Below are 20,596 nucleotides of genomic sequence, written 5' to 3'. Positions count from 1 at the left end.
TAAAAAGAAAAATTTGTACCTACAATTCATTACAAGCAGAATTTCATTATCTTATTTATCTGATTTCTGAGGTGTGCTTTCCAAAATGTTTGTGAATTTTGCAGTATAAAGGGTGTTTCATAACATGTGGCCTCTACTTTTAGGATTGATTCAGATCCTGAATATTTCATGTAAATATGTATCTAATTCTAAATGGTACAGAGCAATGACTATTTGAATTTTAAAAAATGGCTATGGAGTTTGATGATAAAAAAAATAAATTAATAATAAATATGAATAGCGACTCATATCTGGTGAAAGGTTTATTCATACTAGATACATGTTTACTTATTTGCCTGTTATTTTTTTTAACAGTGATAATTCTATAGCCATTTTTTAAAATTCAAATAGTGATATCTCTATATATGTTCAGAATTGGAAACATTTATTTAAACTTTTTTCGTTATATTTCTGATACCAAATGTACATCCCAAATGTTATGAAACATTCCATATAGAGTAAATCCTGTATATTCACTGAAGAAAAACCATTTATGTTAAAAGAAAAATTATGGGAGTGAAGTTAAAAAATATGTAATTAATGATATTGAAAGTTTGCATGATTATTTAATGAAAAAACTTTTGAGTCTCCAGGCCAGTAAGGCTCCTGGGGTTGATGGCATACACCCTATAATCTTAAGGGAGGCAGTAAGTGAGTGCACTGAACCACTGAAGCTAATTATGAAAGCATCACTGGACTGAGGAGTGATACTGTTGGATTGGAAAAGTGCCAATGTATCTCCAATACATAAGGGTGGTTCTAAGAGAGAAGTGGGAAATAACCGACCGGTCAGTAGGGAAAATCATGGAGGCAATGATCAGGTGTGGAATTCAGGATCATTTGGATAGAAATAGAATTCTGAAGGATACACAGCATGGTTTTGTAAAGGGAAAACCAGGGTTAAAAAATCAGGTTAGCTATTTTGACAGGGTCACTCATGGGCTGGATTTAAGGAATAATTTCAATATCGTTTATTTGGATTTCAGCAAAGCATTTGACTCAAGTCCCACATGAGTGGTTACTTTATAAGCTTGAACAGGTTGGAATCACAGGGAAAATCTTTAGTTGGATAGCAGGATGGCAGAGGGTTGTGATAAATGGTTATTCCTCAGATTAGGTTGATGTAAGAAGTATTAGGACCACTCTTGTTTTTGATTATCATAAATTACATTGATGAAGGGACAGAGGGCATGATGTCTAAATTTCATGTCCAGGTCAGACATGAAGTTCTCCAAGCATTGTAGACAGGTTGCAAGGAAGGTGTCCTATTGATGATTTATCGAACATTTTCTGGTAGAGATAAGGACATCATAATCCCATTATATAAGGAGAGCACACTTGGAATACTATGTTCAAGTATGGAGACCACACCTAAAGAAAGTCATTGAGCTTCTTGAAAGGGTGCAAATACTGGTAACTTGCCTGATGAGATTGGCAAAAGGGGGTCCATATTAGGAAATACTTCGAATATGTAGGTTGTAGAGCTTGGAAACTAAGCACCTTAGAGGAGACTTGATTGAAGTATTTAAGGCTCTGAGAGGCACAAGTAAAATGAATGATGACGAAATTTTCATGGTTATAAATGATTCTCAAGCAAGTGAGTGCTTGAGAATCATTTATAACCAGGAAGTTTTATTTTAGCCAGTGAGTTATAAATTACTGGAATAAGTTACCTACATGGGTGGTAGAGGCTATTTGGGGAAATTTAAAGGTCAGCCGAATACTTACCTACAGGAGAAGGTAAAAGCATAGGCTGTCTATTTCCTTTTCTTTTATTATTATTTTTTTTTAATTTTCTTCTTATTACTATTTTCTATTTTAGCTGGTGCAGCATAAGCCATAGGCTTCCCTGCACAATGTGGCCATTGCTAATACTAAAATGTAATCATTTATTCTAGATTTCCATTTTACAAAATTTGGAATTCTAAATTTATTGTTTACACTTTTAAATTTTAAAAAGCATTTAGAATGTTGCTATAACTAATATAAAAAACCACACAGGCTCTAAGTGAAATACATCAGAAAAGCAGACATTCTTTGCAGGAACTTGTAGTACTTGAAATGCCTGATAAAAGTTAGGATATGTACAGTGTGTATATAAAAGTAGATAACCTAAAAATCTTGTGTTTACACAGTTTGCATATGACCACAGTATGTAGCCCTTTCATGTTACTTGTTTCAATCTAAGTTGACACTACTGAGAAAAATGCAGGATTTCCTAGTACAGCAAATGGCATAATGTATTAATACACCCTGTTCCATCTGTAGCTGTGTAGCTTACAGTCTGCTTCCCCCTACCCCCAATATAAAAAATAAATATTAATTTATCACTTGTAATTTTTAATCAGTACTAAATTGAGAAAAATAAAACTAAAAAATTGCATGTGGTTTTGAACATGGTATTGCATTTCACCCCAAATCAAAAGAAAGGTTTCAATTTTACATAAGGATGGAAATTAACAGGAAAAGAGTGGAATGTTTACTGTACAAATCTTTCACAAAATGTATAGATCCAAATTATAAAATCTTAGGTGCTATTAATACCATTAAACTATTTCTTTGCATGTCGGAGTATTACATAAAAGAGGTGTAAAGTGGTTAAGATAGGCTTTTCTTTGGTGTCAACTTATAATGAAACAGATATTTAGGCATACATGGCCATTGTAGCCATGATGCTTAATAATTTACTATACAAGAGCTTCAATAACATAACATTATATAAATAAAGAACTAAAGCACTGTGTGGGTGGTGGTATCTGCCGAAAATAAGTAGTAGTAGTAGTGGCATGTGATGAAAGAAAGCAAGTGTATGAGCTTATGCTCATACACTTGCAGTACTTGGGGACTTTTTAGGGATGCAGTACACTCCCAGTTTTTATTAATAGATGATAATACTTTATCCAAAAGAAGGCAGCTAGAGAAGAATTTTCTTAAGAATGAGGTTATTTCCTAAATTCAGTGACCCAAGAGTTGTTGTTGTTGGTTTAGAGATTTATTAGGCGCATCGGCAAATATGGCCATAGTGCGCCAGACCCAAGAGGTAGTCTGACTTGAATCCCATCAAACAAGTGTGGTATGCACTTTGGAGACAAACTGAATGATCAACCATCACCTAAAACAGTCTATTATGTCAGTAAAAGAGTGTGTGCATGCATGTGTGTGTGTTAACTGGTCAATTAGCATATCATGTGGACTGAAAATCAGGAAAATTATTGAAATGTTGACAATTATTGCCAGTATCATCAAATTTGTGGATATCTTAAGATAAGGAAGGACTTATATCTATGTAAGTTCACATTCTCAGAATAGGATCACCAATCATACCATTATTGCATGTGAACTAACAAAAACATTTCTACAAATACTGTAATGTTTTCTATACTGAATTCTATTCTCATATAGGAAAAAAAAAAAAAAAAAACACAAGTTAATTTTTCTTACTGGATGGGATGCAAGAGTATGATAACCACGTAAATCTTCTGGTTTAGCAAGGTCTTCTGGCACTGTTTTTCCTCTCTTCTTCCTCTCTGTTGTTAGCAAAGTGGCTTTGTCTTGTAGCTAAATAAAATTTTTAAAAACATTTTAATTAACTATTTGTAAAATTTTAATAAATCAGACCAAAAGTCAAATTTTAATAAATTTAACATATTAAAAAAAGTAGTCTGGTATTCCAAAACTATTAAATCACAAACTATTAAACAATCAATTAAAAATCAGTATGTTCACAAATTATAATGAGGTACTTTTATCAATAAAAAGCAAAAAGGAGAATAAGATTACTCAGTGGGATGGCTGTAGTCCACGGGTTAGCATGCAGAGCTACAAGAAAGGAGGTTAAAAGTTTGAGTCCATATAGTGCCACAAAAAATTACTGTTGTGTTGAAAACCCAGCTGCCATTAATAATTCAATATGTATACAGTCAATGATGAATTTGTGAACTATTCTGGCCTTGTCCTTCCAGAGAATAAACAGAAATTTTTTTATTACAGCCAAGTTTTAGGCCAAACAGGGATTGAAAAGCCTGTAACTGGATTTTTGATTTCAAAAAGCATATTGTAAAAGTATGTAGAAATCTGACCTTCAAATTTTATGTGGCAACAAGGGTAATTTATTAAGGGGAATAAAAAGTCAGAATAAAACTGCCAAATCTGCAAGTAAAGATTGAAGGATGCATTAGAAAATGGTTTAAGGTTCAACTTGGTAAGATAGGGCTGCACATATCAGTTCTTTTTAACATATTCATGAACTATCATATTTTCTCAAATACAGTAGAGCATCAGTTATCTGGAATAACTGATGTCAGACCTCTCCCGGATAATCAAATGTAAGGAAAGATTAAATAAATTTAATTTTACCTTACGGTTAAATTAAATAATTAAGATTAATTAAATTTAAAAAAATTACAAACCAATCTCGGAAAACATCCATCCAGGCATTTTCATGATTTTTATACAAAACAGGAAAATTAGAAAGATTTTTAAATGCTCTCGGTTTTTTCGACTTACTGATAACAAGCATGGACAATCTGAGTCCCGGTAGCATTTGCACACATAGTAATTGTAACTCGCTCTTTGCTCATCTTAAAACCTGGTGCAGGCATTTCTCTTTTAGTGGTGAGGGTTTTTCTCGGTAATGCTTTCCATAATAAGCCCATCTCATCAACATTATAAAAGTTTTCTTTCTCGTAATTTGCTATAAACGAAGCAAACTTACTTTTAAAGGACACCGCTGCAAATTCGTCTCTCTCCTTGAATACCTAATTCATGTATACCATGTCTCAGTTTAAAGTTTTTCAGCCAACCTGTGCTTGCCTTAAAATCTTCAGTACCTCTTAATTTTCAATTAAAATCCAATTCTTTTTCACACAACACTGTGCCAAACGCTGGTTCACCCAAACTTCACTTCTGAAGAAACCACAAATAAAGTGCACTCTCCAAAATGGCATTTTCAGGTTTCAACGTGAGTCTTTTTCCTGCTGTTGTTGTTTTGGTTTTTAGGAGCATTAACAACTAAGGCCATATTGCTCTGGGAATATGCGGGTTATTCCCTTGACCTTTCCACATCCTCCGTATTTGGTGGTGACGGGCTCGAACCCCGGTCTAATCAAGAAGCTTGTGCTACGCACTGCTGCTGCTCCTTCCCACCTGGCTAAGGAGGCGCCTTTTTTCCTGCTAGATCCTCCTTCACTATCCATAATCGACACAAATTCTGTTATAGCATTAGAAGTTTTCTTGATGTTGTAAATTGTTGAAGTCCCCACATTAAACTCTTAGGAGAGATTTCCTAAATTTTCGCCTTTTTTTTTTAAATTCTGTTAATAATTTCCATTTTTTGCTGCAACGTTAAAACAACGCATTTTCTTTTAGTTCACATTTCATCATAAAAAAAAAAAAAAAAAAAAAAAAAATGAGAAAAATAATAAATCGCAGTTTCGGACTGATATTATTCTTACCAAATCTGGAGCTAAACTAATCTGAAATTCACTCATGGTTTTTGGAAAAACCATTCACTCATGGAAATTCACCCAGTAGTCTCTGTGATATTTTTCTAAAGCACATTTCTGAAGGTCATAACCATAAAACAATAAAAACAATTTGCAGTTTTCGGTTTATTGGGCTTTTTGTTTGCACAATCTGTTATAAACAGGTAGTAAACTCGTTCTTTGGCTTATGAGAATCAAAATTCAATTTGCAAATGTGATCACTATAACCAGCGCTTACTGTACTACTGTAAATAAGAAAAAAGAAAGATCAGCCTTTCGAATTATTCCAGATAACTGACGTTCTACTGTATACTATTCCCTTGAATAAGTCATACATCCCATTTTTTAAGACATGAAAAAGAAAAAACATTATTATCTGAAATTATTTTCTATCAGCAACATAATTTCTGATTTTTGTTGCCTCTTGAATTATTTTCAGCTATTTACTAACTGTGAAAGATCATAATCTATACCTTTAGCACTCATGTTTAGCAGAACATATGCATATGGATAAAGGGGTGGTTGAGGGAGAGAAGACAGAGAGTGGTAATCAATGGACACTGCTCATCGTGGACTAATGTTATTAGTGGAGTCCCTCAGGGTTCAGTGTTGGGTCCATTATTGTTTTCTGTATTTATAAATAATATTGATGATGGTATATCAAGCTTAATGTCCAAGTTTGCAGATGATGCAAAGGTTGGCAGGGTTGTTAAGGACAATACTGACTCTATGCTGCTGCAACAGGATCTGGAAAGGTTGAGCAGATGGGCTGAGAGGTGCCAAATGAAGTTTAACATTAACAAATGTAAAGTACTACGTATGGGAAACAGTAACCCCAGAGCAACGTATCAACTCTGTGGTACTACACTGACAGTGGTAAAGAATGAAAAGGACCTGGGGGTAATTGCGCAGGCAGATATGAAGTTCTCTGAGCAGTGCAGGTGGGCTGCAAGAGTAGCTCATGGTGTCTTGTCAATGATATACAGGAATTTTTCTAGCAGGGATAAGGAGGTGATTATTCCCTTGTATAAGGCAAAGGTCAGGTCACACCTTGAGTACTGTATACAGGTCTGGAGGCCTCATTTCAAAAAGGATGTAGAGCTGCTGGAACGAGTACAGAGAAGGGCAACAAGATTAGTGAATGGAACAAAGGGTTGCTCTTACAAAGAAAGGCTTAAGTTTTGCAAATTACAGTGTCTGGAGACTAGGCACCAGCGAGGTGATCTGATAGAGGTGTATAAAACCTTGAATGGTTTGAGCATGCTCAATGCTGATGGGATTCTTCCTCTTGCTCAGAATAATCACCTGGGAGGGCATAAATTCAAATTGAGGAAAGACAGATGTCAGCGGGTAGTTGGTTGGTGGAACAGACTTCCATCCCTTGTTGTGGAAGTTGATAGCCTAAATAAATTTAAGGCTCAGCTGGACAGGTATTTCGAGTGAACAGAGGGGTGAAGTGGAAGTTTTTTTTTTTTTTTTTTTTTTTGGCTGATGCTGCATAAGCTTGCTTTCTTGCACCATATGCCTCTACTAATGCTAATGCTAATATCTTAAAAATTATATTCATTAATAAAGGAAACAAAAGTTTAAAATAATCTTGAGTTAGATAAATGTGGACTTGAATTTTTGTTGTGGAAAAGAGATGGTTAGAATTGAATGCACCTCATTACCCATTCATTTTTCCTCATTCACCCTTCATATCTAATAATAAGCAGTAAACAATACAAGTGTTATTTCATTTCTGATAAAAATCAAATGATCCTGATATTTGAATGAATCATGAGTGTTGCTAGGAACGAAACATGTTAATTTCTGAAAGAAAAAATTAACCCTTTATGCAACACATTCCAACTCATGTGTTTATAAATATTGGAAATACTTTTAGGCTACAACCAGAAAAAAGTTTAAAATGTTGCAGTCAGTTAATAGCTGGTTTTTATTTGCTCATCTGATCTTAGGAGAAATCAAGCTTCATATTAAATTGTAAATAAGCCATGCACCCAAATTTTTGGGTACTTTCTTTTTTAGAAAAAATAAGAGTATGTGGGGTATACAAGAAAATATAGTATTTAACAAACAAATACAAACACCGAGAAGTATCTGTAGAAAAGGCAAAGTTTAACATGTGAAGTGTAAAAACTAGATGATTACTGTATGCTGATATGGTACTGTCATGAAAATCAGCTTTCAAAAGTATTGAAAGTTTTTAGAGACAAAGAAAAATTTAAAGTGTAGACTAAATAACCATTTCTGTATACATCATTAATGAATATGAAGATTAAACATGAAAATAAAATAAAAATAAATAAAGCAAAAACTGTAGAAGCTAGTTAAACAAATTCCATTGAAGCAAAAGAGAAATTATGCAAAAAAAAAACAATGTTAGTTTTTAAATATTTTAACCTATGGGACTAAGATCTCAGCAGGAAATAAAGAGATTTATCAAAATTGTTATCTACAGAAGTGCCAAAAAAAAAAAAAATCAATGCTAACAGATGAAGTAATGCTTTTTTTTTTTTTTAATGAAAACATCAAACACGAGAGGTATTAAAACCTATAGTACTTAGTACCATGCATGGGCTGGAGGTTGAGAAGACGAAAGGAGATTTTTGCTGACATTAGACTTGAAATACATATGAAGGAAGGTTGTTTCAGAAAACGGCAGTTGAATGAATAAATCAGAAAGATGAAAAGTTGGTTCTGTGAGTTTGAAGTTCGACAATAAATGGATATTGGCTGGTGGCGGCTTGTTCGGACTGTTTTGAAAGAGAGAGAGCGGGAATTATAGAAACCAATTCAGAAGAACAGTGCCCATGGAAGTATCTGTAGAAAAGGCATGCAGCAGAAACAGTACGTCTATATGACAGTGAGTAGAGAGATTCTGTTAGAGATGAGTCATTAATTAACCTAACTGCCCTTTTCTGAATGGAATCTAGAAGCCTGACAGAGGATTTTGGGGCACCTCCCCAGATGTGGGAACAATATTCCATGGTAGGGTGGATTTGCGATTTGCACAGAGTGAACGGCTGTTTAGAAAAGTAACGCCAAGAGCGAAAGAGAAAACCAAGTTTTTTAGATGCAGAAGAAGCTACATTTGTAATGTGCTTGTGCCAAGAGAGCTTAGAAGTCAGGGTAATCCCCAAAAGAGATATATCATCTTTCCTAGAAATTGGAGTGTCACCAAAGATAAGCATAGGAGCAGAAGAATCCTTTTTGCGAGATATAAGACAAGACTCAGGTTTAGAAGGATTGAAATAAACTAAGCTGTCTTTGCTCCACTGGAGAATTACCTGGAGATCAGTATTTAAGGAATTGGTAGCGGATATTCGAGAAGTTGAAGCTGATTGAGCAGGGCAGGGTTTCTCAAACTGCAAAGTGGAATGCAATGTGCTATCATCTGAAAAATTATGGATAGGATTTCCGGTCAATGGAAGAAGGTCATTAATATACAAGAGGAATAGAGTGGGGGAAAGAACTAAACCTTGGGGGACACCAGCATTAGTGGAGAAGTTAGAAGACATAGAGTTAGAGAAGTGGAGAGTTAGAAGCTCACTGAGTTTGATCTACCATCACACTCAGTGAGCGATCAGAGAGAAAACTGGATAACCAATTACAAAAAACAGTTGAAAAACAATAAGATGGAAGCCTGTTTACAAGACCTTTATGCCAAACACGATCGAAAGCCGTTGAGATGTCAAGAGAAACTGCTTGTGCTTCACCGAACGTTTCCATTGAATTTGTCCATAAATGTTAACATAAGCCAGAATATCACTGATGGATTGACACTGACGGAATCCACATTGGCGATCGTTGATCAGACGGAGGGTTTCTAGGTAGCTTAAGAGTTGGCAGTTAATTGATTTCTCTATTACTTTAGTTAGAGCAGAAGTAACTGCAATGAGATGATAATTGGATGGGAGGGATTTGTCACCCTTTTTAGGAACTGGCTGGATATGAGCAAATTTCTAAGCATAAGGAAAAACACCTTTGGAATAAGAAAGTGAAAAAAGGCAGCAAAGAACAGGAGTAAGGTTCAGAAGCACAGGTTTTGAGAACAAGTGGAGAAATACCAGTAGGACCTGGAGCTTTCTTAGCATCAAGGTCTGTTAAAATCCTTGAAACATCCTTTTGATGGAAGACCACAAGAGGCATTGAATGGAGCAAGCTAGGCATGGTGGGAGGTGTTTTACCATTATCATTGCAGTGTCCGTAGCCAGGTGGGCAGGAGCAGCAGTGCGTAGCACACGCTTCTTGATTAAACCGGGGTTCGAGCCCATGACCACCAAATACGGAGGATGCAGGAAGGTCAGGGAATGACCACCACATATCCCCAGAGCAATACAGCCTTAGTTGCTAATGCTCCTAAATAACAAAAAAACCACTATCATTAATATGTGAGTTGGAAGAAAAATGGGATGCTAGCAGGTCAGCTTTATCCTTAGCCGAAGTGACAACAGAACCATCTGGTTTGGACAGAGGTGGGCGAAGAGATGGACAAAAGTTGCGGCCAATAGCTTTGGCAAGAGACCAGAATGCTCGGCTACCATTAAGGCAAGAAGCAAGTTTTCTACTCTTAGCCTGTTCAAAATCTAGTTTGGACTGATTAATAACTTATTTACAATTGTTGCAAGCTTGGGTGTAAGCAGAAACTGAAACTGAAGAATTGGAAGCAAGCCAATTAAGATATGCAACATTCTTCTCTTGAACAGCCTTAGCACATTTATTGGAAAACCAAGGTTTAGATAAAGGATGAGATTTTAAAGTGGAGCGTGGAATAGAGGATACCATTCCTACAAGAATAATTTCACTGACACGATCTGAGCAAATGTTGACATCAGAAGTTTTGAAACAGTAATCCAACCAAGGAAAGGAAATCTCGCAGGTTATCCCACTTTGCATTCTTGTAATGCCAAACAACACAAGGTTGGGAATTGCCATGAGATAAAGGCTCCATTGGAGAAGAGACAATCACCAAGTTGTGATCTGAGGTGCCTAAAGGACCACTTCGACCACGTACTCAGAAGGGTTGTATTCTGGTACGTAAATAAACAGTCTGTGCAACGGCATTAGTAATTGCAAAAGCCTCAGCATCTTGACCAGCTGGGTCTGTGTGACTAGAAAATGGAAATAAACTGGAGTTATGAACATTAAAATCGCTAAGGAAAATTACCTCACTGTTAGGAAAGTTGGACTGGAGAAAGTCAAGTTGCAGAGAGTGGAAGTCAAAGAGTTCCAAGTGGATTAGTGGGTCGGCTACTAGTTAATCCGGTGGACTAACTAGCGGCCAGCCTGCAAACACCGTTTTAGAGCTGTACCGTCGAAATTTAAGGAAGTTTGGATCTTGCCATGGTGATCATCATAACCTCAAAAGACATCAATCATACTGTGATGGAAGCGATATAATAAGCAAAGAGGTGGTATTGCACCAGTTGATGAGAGTTATTTATCACCTAGTATTGCCTGTTAACACAGAGGGGCGGCATTCCTCCATGTAGTGTGGTTTTTATGAGATGAATGAGGGAAGACTTGAGACTGTGGAATAAGAACTGCCCAGGAATCAATAGAACGTATGCTGAAATTTTGATGATCTGAATTTTCCTTGAATTCCCAAACAACCAAAGCATATTCTTTTGTATACAGGGCTGACTTGAGAAATACATGGGCTGATATAGCCAAGAAGTCAAACATGAAGATCAAACAACTTCTTTCGTAGTTTTACCTGCAACCCCACATTGTTGACTCTGGAAGCAAATTTCCAGATCTCAAATGTGCTTCTTCAGTGCAATGTAATACACACATTTGAGTTGACTGTGGCTCTAGCCCAAAAAAAAGAAAAAAAAAAAAAAAAGGTTCAGCCATTATCAACCCACTGCAGGATGGAAGCCTCCTCAACAATTCATGCTGAGGGAAATGGACCATAATCTGCTACGCTGGTCCAGTGCGGGTTGGAAGATCGACCGTATTCAGCAGTCAGGGGCTTGAACCGCGGTCTACTCAAAGAGCGTGTGCTACTGCACTCCCGCTCCTGACCACTGGTCTACAGAGGCCGCTCTAGCCCAAATGACTGCTAAATATGGTGATGGTTGTGTATTTTTTCCATCTTGTAAACTCTTCTAACCCTATGTGCCTCTCCCAGAGTAAAAGCAAAAAATTTCTAGTCATAAACAATTTACTTTAATATAGTGGGGTGAATTAACATTATCACCCTGCTTTCTTTTATCACTCACTGATGCAACTATCTCCAACTAAATAGTAATGAGAATTGATTTCATCATTATAATCCCAAACCTTACAATGTTCCCTTGAAAAGTACTTAATGTTACAGCTTGTCTCAGCTTACGAAAGGCATTATAGTTTCCGAGATGAAATATTCACCACATATAACAAATCATAACTTATCATCCTATTGTATTTTTTTCTTTGTAACAGAATAACTACAAAGTAATTTTTATTCTTTGTAACAGAATAACTACACAGTAATTTTTATTCTTTGTAACAGAATAATACAATGATAACCTTACCTTCTGAATAACTTCTGGTGTCATACCAGCTTCTTCCATTGGTTGCTCAGCTAATCCTCCTGCCTCATTTGCATATTGCTAAAATTTAGAAATAAAAATCAAATTAATATTATACTAAGCACAATAATACAAAACAAAATAAAACTTAAATATACCAAGAATTAAAACATTTCTCAAGTACTGACTTTTGACTGAAAAAGTTTAAGGAATTAAGATGTGCAAACAGTCATAATAACATTTATTTTCCTCTGCTGGATCAAAGGTATAACATGCCTTTATTATACGAGTAAAGTACGGCATTGTTCAATTAAAATGTGGCTCAGTTTGCAAGAAACATGAAACCAAAAAACATTTCTCAAAGTCACCTCAGCTCCTTGAACAGCAATCTAAAGAAATGCACTGCATACAACAAAATTTTATTAAAAATGAATGTAGAATTCAAACCTTTTACAGAAAATGCTGTAAATACTTAAACTTAGAGCTTGCACATATATTTATTCTTTTTAGTGCTAGCTGCAACTCAACAAAGAATATGTTCATCAATGTCGCGAATGCAGTTCTCAATATTCTACTTCACATTATAAAGAATACGTGGCATGTTTGCATATACCTTATTCTTGAGTGCACCCACCAGATAAACATCTACAGACAAGAGTTCTGGTTCTGGCAACTATTAAAAATAAAGCAGTCATCAAAGAGTCCCTCCGTATATTCAGTTGCACATCAGTGGATTCACTAATGTGAAAGTTGTGTGCACTCATTCCTGCTTGAACTAATGGTATTTTTATCCTTTTCAAGCATAGAGATGGACCGCCAAATAAAGTTCCAGTACTACCACAAAGGTTACTATCTCATTAAAGAAAATCAGCCCTATAATCCTATCGATGAGAATTTTCTGTGCACCATATTCAATTATGCTAGCTGTTGATGTAACCATCCAAATGAAACCAGACTTCATCTGAGAAAAACAGGTTAACCAGAACATGAATGAACACAAACCCAGTTACACTGTGCTACCATAGCTGACTGGCTGTTTTAGCTTAGGCACAACCTTAGCTCAATATGGATGCATCTTCAGCTTTCCTCATGGTTCAACTTTCACTTCCATACACAACCCACATTACTGAAGTTCTGGTAGAGATTTTCCAAATCTGGGATGTCTCCCTTAAAGTAGTTTTCTTATGGATGTATTGTTGTTTTACTCTGTACAAGCCAATTTGGATGTGCATTGCTGAATATTTCTTGGCATTGCAAACATGAATTGGAAGCAAGGTAATGTTCCAAAATGAATACCCAGTGAATTAATAAATCTTATATTGCTTCTCAAATATCATTACTGTTGCAACAAGCTATCATTTACTACCTGTTTAAAATATTTCACTATGTATAAAAGTGATATTATTCGCTATGGTAATGTAGTTACCTTAGTATTACATAGCACATTGATCAAATCATTGAGTACACAGTTTCCTTTCAGGATATTTTTCACATTGCACATATTTTCTCCAGAACTGTTGCAAATCACTCAATTCATTTTTTTTTTCTTTCAAAGCAAAATCTTTTTTTTAATGAAAATCATGTCATTTCTAATTCCGGTGCAACTTTATTACTTTTAAACCATTTTGCTGCCTCATTACTCCATTCCCCATTTGGTTCAAGTGAAAATATGAGTTGTGTTAATTTTTCTATTTGTTTAAAATTCATGTTTTAGTTTTTCTAGAAAATTATTGTATTAGTTTTTATTTAATTGTATATTAAGTTCTTCCGTCAATACTTTTTTCATGCAGAGAAAGTGCAGCATCACATCATTTAAATCAGAGGAAAATATGTTTATTACATTCTGCCGCCAATACTTTTTTCATGCAGAGAAAGTGCAGCATCACATTTAAATCAGAGGAAAATATGTTGAGTTTCTTACAAAATGATTGTACAACTCACAGCAATTTAGAAATAACCTTGTCCTGTCACTGTAATTTATTTTTTAGATTGCTCAAATGTGTAAATGTGTCGGTTAAGAAGGACATAGCGAATAAATTTGCATCTTCTTAAAGAAATATTAGATGATTTTTTACTGCTGAAATTGTGAAAATAGCAAGAAACGATTTTAATTCTTTCTGAATTGAACACAACCTTCATAAAACATCACTTTGCTAAGCCAGCATACATTATTGTGGAGAAGTATATCATTGTAATTGGCTTCAACTTCCTGAAAAATCAATTTGAACTGATAATGATGAAGGTAAAGATGTAAACTGAATAAAATTAATCATCTTTATAACTTTTTGCATTACGTCTTCAAAATTTTTAATAAAGTTTGCAACGTAAAACAGTTTGGTGTATTATGTTGCTAAGTTATGCAAGGATAACTTAGCAAATTTATGTTTGCTTGCTTCAGGCATTGAACTTATCCTTTTTTGAAGCTATTATTGAAGGAGCAGTCTGTGCATATTGATATTAACTTGGATATATCAAGATCAAAGGTATTCATAAATTCAGTAAGTGAGTTGTACAAGTCTTCTCCATGAATTCTGTCCTCAAGGGATAGCACAGTTAAGAGTTCATAATATTGCTCACTTTTTTCATCAAAAAATCATATATAAGTACTTGAGCAGTATTGCTAATATCACATGATTCATCCAGAGCCAAAGAATAATATCCAGAAATTTGAACATGACGTATTTGTTTAAAATTTTCTTTTGTTAGTATTTCTGAATTTCTCATGTTGCTTGTGGCTGATAGCTGGATTCTATGCATGCTATTAACAATGTCACTTTCAAACACTGATAAGACATCTTGAACCATACATTCTTTCACAATATAAATGATTTCATATTTTTAGCTAAAGTCCAAAAATATGTACAGCAGCTTCAGTAACTTTTTCTTGCTGTGACAGACATCAATGAAATGAAGAATCAAAGCAAAAAATGATAAATGTGTCAACTAATGGTCTATCAGATAAAACACTTTTTTTACCACATATGGAAATTCAGTTTAATCTGCTTTCATCATTTGCATAGGGGCATCCATGGTCAGTTTGCTGGTAACAAGTAGGCACAACAGAAATGTGAATATTAGGAATTTCACAGTAGCAGATGCCTCTGTGGTCAAGTCATTGTGGTTCCCAAACTTTTTTCCTCTCATAGTGAGTGTCAGTATTCGCTCTTCAGTTGATGCATGGATATTGTTCCTCTGCATTAGCTGCCTTATCATTGCAGGACTTTGTGATGTATGCTTCCCTGAGTAGGTATTGGCCCTGCTTGTTAATTTGATTTTTTTCATTTTGTAGTTTTGTACAATTAAGTTACTTAATAATTGCTCGGTTGCAGGTGGCACTAACGCCTTGCAAGTATAACCTGTTGCAGTTAGCAAAAATTTCCTTACACGGTAAAAAAAAAGTTCTTAATATGATAATCTTAGTTGAAAAGGAACAAAATAATTCAAACCATTATTAATATTGCATCCATACATGAACATAAAATACTTACTGGTTGTTGGACACCAGGAGGAGCAGCAACAATACCAGCTTGAGGCTTCAATGTGGCCAAAGCTATAAATGAATATGAAAAAAAGCATATTTAAAAAATTTCACTTTCCATTATAAATTTTCTTCAAGAAAAATTAATTGCATCAACAAGTTGCATGGTCTGTTAAAAAAATAATCCCTACAGTTATAGGTACTTTTTTCTATATATTGCATTATTTACATAGCAAAATAACGCATTATTAGATAAACAATGATATGGGACTCAGAAGTACTTACTGGATAAACAAACACTAGACTGCAAACAGTGCTGAGATGCATATTATTACGCACTGCTGCTCCTTCCCACCTGGCTACGAAGGTGCCTACAGTGGAGGAAGAAAGGGCTTTGGGAGTTATAATATGATCAAGTTCTCCAAGCTGTGTAGACGGGCAGCATGCAAAGCTCATGGTGTCCTATCAATGATTTATTGAAAATTTGCTTGTAGAGATAAATATGGTCATAATACCATTATATAAGTCAATTGTAAGACCACACTTGGAATATGTGTTCAAGTATGGAGACCATACCTAAAAAAGACATTGAGCTTTTTGAATGGATCAAAAGACAAACAATGCACCTGGTGAAATTGGCAAAAGGACATTGACATGAGGAAAGACTGATTATGTGGGCTACAGAGGTTGGAAACTATACATCTTAGAGGAGTCTTGACTGAGCTGTATAAGGCTCTGAGAGATGAAAGTAAAATAAATAAGGGTGAAATTTTATAAATGATTTATAAATTAATAAATAATTTATAAGTCATTAGTTATGATTCCAGAACTAGGTGCCATGAATTCAATTGGGGGGAGGAGAGAGGTTAAGATTAAATTGTGGGAACGTTTTCTTTTAGCTATCAAGTTGTTAATTACTGAATTACTGCATGGGTGTCTGAGGCTAACAACTTGGGGAATTCAGCTTGGATAGATACCTATGTGAAGAGGTAGTCATATAGGTAGTTTACTGTAATTTATTATTTATTTTTTTTTTGTCTAGTGCTATTACGAATGCCTACAGCTTCCTTGCACCATATGGCTAACAATAATAAGTCATCTTAATCTAAATTAAGATACAACATAACCATTAAGATATAACAGATGGTGAAAATATGGATGGACAAAAAACTTGTGGTCAACAGCTTTGGCAAAAGGTTCAACTACTATTTGGACAAGAGGCAACTTTCCTATCCTTGGTCATTTTAAAATTAATTAAAATCACATACTGGTTTGGAAATTTTTTAAACAGCCAAAATATGCTGCAAGAGGAACAGAAGTTGAACACTTCCTTTCATGACAACAGTAAAAATTGAACACATCATTTTGCCATTACTGACAAGTGCAGTGGATTTGAAAAAATTTGCAATGAAACACTTGTGGAAAATTAACCATTTATAACAGAAGAAACCATCATTATTATCCAGCAGTACACTGGATTATGACATTCTGGGTGGCAGACCAAGGAAAGGCTGTAGATGGGGTGGGAGAATGAACAGGATGACAGATAAAATTCAGTAAGTTGTTTGTTATTTGGTTTTTAGGAGCATTAGCAACTAAGGCCATATTGCTCCGGGATATGCGGTGGTCATTCCCTGACCTTTCCGCATCCTCTGTATTTGGTGGTGACGGGCTCGAACCCCAGTCTAATCAAGAAGCGTGTGCTACCTACACACTGCTGCTCCTTCCCGCCTGGCTACAGAGGCGCCTTCAGTAAGTTACATGTTTATTGAGCATAGTTACTCCAGTAAATAAAACGAAATATCATTTATCGAATCAGCATAGCAGCCATTAAAATTTCATGAAAAAATTACCGTCAGGCTACAACATTGAGAGTAATGCTAAAGCAGTATCATATAATTTGATTAAAAAAAAAAAAAAAAAAAAAAACAACAGATTTTGTCAAACCTAGATTTTTAGGTCCTTCCATATTTTGGGATTCCAAATATGGGGTCCCATGCTGTACTTTAAAGTGTAGTTAAAACATTAATCCTTACCTTCTCTAGCTGCTGTTACTTCCTTAGTTAGACGACCAATAACACGACATGCTGCATCATGCTGATATAATGCATGAGAAAGTTCTGTAAAGAAAGTAGGAAGAATTATTTATATTTTCAAACATACCAAGTCCCATTTAACACAATTAAAATTAATTATATATACAATATTGCCAAAATATTGGTACAAAGCATGAGAAATATTTGACCAAAATTACATCTAATTGAAGTATTGAGTGTATTTTAAAAGTGACATACCAAAATAACTAGACACAATTATACTGCCCCTTTTGTGACGATTAACATGGAATGGGATGACAAAGAAAACAGCAGTTGTTATAATAGTGCAGAAAGCATGGCAAACCCAACTAACATTTTTTTTCAAATTGCTCCAGTGATTAAGAATTAGGAAACAATTTGTCTACAATGCTATTAAAAGATAAAGAGGCACTTGGATACAAGCTCACCACTCTACATCTGGTTGCAATACACATTCAGATTCAGAATGGCACAAGCATTAAAAACAAACTGAACTGCCAAATTCATCATTGAAATTGTCTCTGAAAGCAAATGATCACAGACAGCAAAGTGGAAATATACTTTCTTTTTTTTTTTTTTTTGCCAAAGTAAATAAGACTATAAGACCTCAGTGTACAGTTTCTATAAATTATGTATATTCTGTGATCAATTTGCCTGTTTTGCTGGATGAAAAACCCAAGTTTCTCAGTGGCAAATCATGCAATCCTAACCCAACAATGACTATAACAAAGATGTCACAATCAAAACTGAAACCAGTGGTTTGCAAAGAGCAGACACAGAATAATTACAGAACGTTTAAAGACTTTATATATAATCTTTAAACATTAACAACAGAAAAAAGTTTGGTCATCAAAATAATAGTTTACACTCATAACTACAAATAGACTGCTGGAAGAGAGGTAATCATCATACATTCATTAACGGATGGTCTAGTGACGTGTGAGCTATGAAAGTATCAGGACCAGCTTCTCTGAACAAGGGGTTAAAATTCTGTAGAAACAGAAATTTTAGAGATGTAAAAGTCTTAGCTAAACCATGTTTCATGAAGGCCAATGGACCTTTCAGTGGAATTAAACTCCTCATATGCAGGGAATGGCTTTCAAGCCATGTTTCAGATTTAATCACATCTTTGGAATGGCCTTCTGTGCATATTGTGATAAATGATAGCCAGAGAAACTAAAAGAACTCTGTCAAGTTTAGGAGGCATTATTTTCGAATAACATTGCTTAATTTTTTTTTTCAGTAATATTTCAATAAATAAATTGTGCATTGTGTGCATAGTTTTCTATTTTGTTTACAGTTGTTATTTATATAAAAAAACTTGTAATAGTATTTATGCCAGAACTGTGTGCCCCTTGCGTCACACCATTTATCATGTGCTCTACTCAGCTTCTTTTTTTTTTCTAAACTGAACACTGTTGGTCTGCTTTCCTTGCTACCTTTTTGAGTGCAAAATATGTTTTCAACACTGCATCAATAAATTTCACTGATTGCCACAATATTATTATGATAATACTACATTTATCATGTTTATAATACTCAAGATTTTTATTTCATTTAATAAAATCTTTCATTCTTTTTAATACCATGCAACAAAAGATTGAAAGGTACCAAAAAACCAAGCACAGTACATTAAGTGAGCAAGGTTTCCAACCTATACACTTAATGTGCTGCATTATATATCACTGATTCATAACCAAAGTAAAAAATAAATACAGTAGATCATCGAAAATCTGAACGTCAATAATTTGAAAAGTCGATAATCTCAACGAGCCAGCATGTATGTTTTTTTTTATGCTGGGACCATAAAACAATCACAGTAAGCACCAGTTACTGTGATCATGTTTGCAAATTAAATTTTGATTGTATTAAATGGCAGTTCTAATAAGGGAAAATCGGATGAATATTATCCAAAGACTATATAAATGAAGATATGAAGCACAAATTTACACTTTTATTAGCTTACCAATTAGATGACTCTCATCAACCGGTGCAATACCACCACTTTGCTTATTGGAGGCTTGAAGTGTTGGAACCCATGTTTAGTCTCCAGAGCTAACTTCCGATCAACCCTTCCCCATCTCTTCCATCGTGCAGTATGACTTTTGAGGTTATGATGAACATCATGGCAACATCCAATCTTTCTTACATTTCGAGAGTACAGCTCTAAAACGGTGTTCGCAGGTCGGCCACTAGTTAGTACACCAGACCGAACCTATTGGTAACTCTTTAGGAGGCTTCCGGATCAGCTAGTGTATAATCTTGCTACCTCTACTCTGCCAGACAGTAAATGGAGGGAGTCAGAGTAGTGTGCATGCGAGGGGCATTGTCGAGGCCACGTTATATCAAGGATCTAGGTATATTCTTACCTTGTGTACGCCATATCCAAAAATTTCATTACTTCATACAGCATCCCCCCCCACTTTTTCTCAGTATTACATACACCATGAATTGTCAAATTTACACTCACAACTACAAATACCAACCCCATGTGCTTTTTCTGACAGAATCTCAGTTATCGGCTGATTCAACTACTGCTCATCTCAGTTTCCGAAATTATTCACTGTATGATTCCTTTCGCCTCAAAGGTGCTACTTGTGCATATGTCTGTTCCGATATTCCCTGTCAGAGACTTGGTAATTTGCAATTTCTTCTGGCTTAAAATCTCTCTACCTCATTGTGTCAAATTCATCTGTTGTCTCTACCATTCTCCCAACTCCACTAATCACTTGGGGCTCTTTGACTTCCTCTCTTTGCAACTTGACTTTCTCCAGTCCAACTTTCCTAAGAGTGAGGTAATTTTCCTTGGTGATTTTAATGTTCACAACTCCAGCTGGCCGAGATGCTGAGGCTTTTGCAATTACTAATGACCTAGCACAGATTGTTCATTTACCTACAAGAATACTGGACAATCCTAATCATACAGCCAACACGCTTGATCTTTTTCTCTTAAACAACCCTTCTAAGTACATGGTCGAAGTGAGTGATCCTTTAGGCACCTCA

At 35.2% G+C, this 20,596-nt stretch overlaps 1 protein-coding gene across 2 annotated transcripts in view; it reads right to left on the bottom strand.

Moving 5' to 3' along the window:
• Prp19 (pre-mRNA processing factor 19) overlaps window positions 1-20,596 on the bottom strand; it is a 71,398-nt gene that overhangs the window by 25,680 nt on the left and 25,122 nt on the right. Inside the window, exons 5-8 of one of the 2 annotated variants that reach the window (XM_090373786.1) lie at window positions 17,555-17,638; window positions 15,525-15,590; window positions 12,044-12,093; window positions 3,481-3,597 (exon numbers count right to left, since the gene is read on the bottom strand). In XM_090373786.1, coding sequence (XP_090229912.1) covers window positions 3,481-3,597; window positions 12,044-12,093; window positions 15,525-15,590; window positions 17,555-17,638 — 317 coding nt within the window. Of the gene's footprint in view, window positions 1-3,480; window positions 3,598-12,043; window positions 12,122-15,524; window positions 15,591-17,554; window positions 17,639-20,596 lie in introns of both variants that reach the window. The other variant, XM_090373785.1, reaches the window with a different exon arrangement.

Source organism: Mastigoproctus giganteus, chromosome 5 (assembly GCF_048544385.1).
Source record: "Mastigoproctus giganteus isolate SK-2022 chromosome 5, ASM4854438v1, whole genome shotgun sequence".
Lineage (NCBI taxonomy): Eukaryota > Metazoa > Arthropoda > Arachnida > Uropygi > Thelyphonidae > Mastigoproctus > Mastigoproctus giganteus.
The sequence above is the reverse complement of the archived record's forward strand: the minus strand, read 5'-3'. Positions and strand labels throughout refer to the sequence as shown.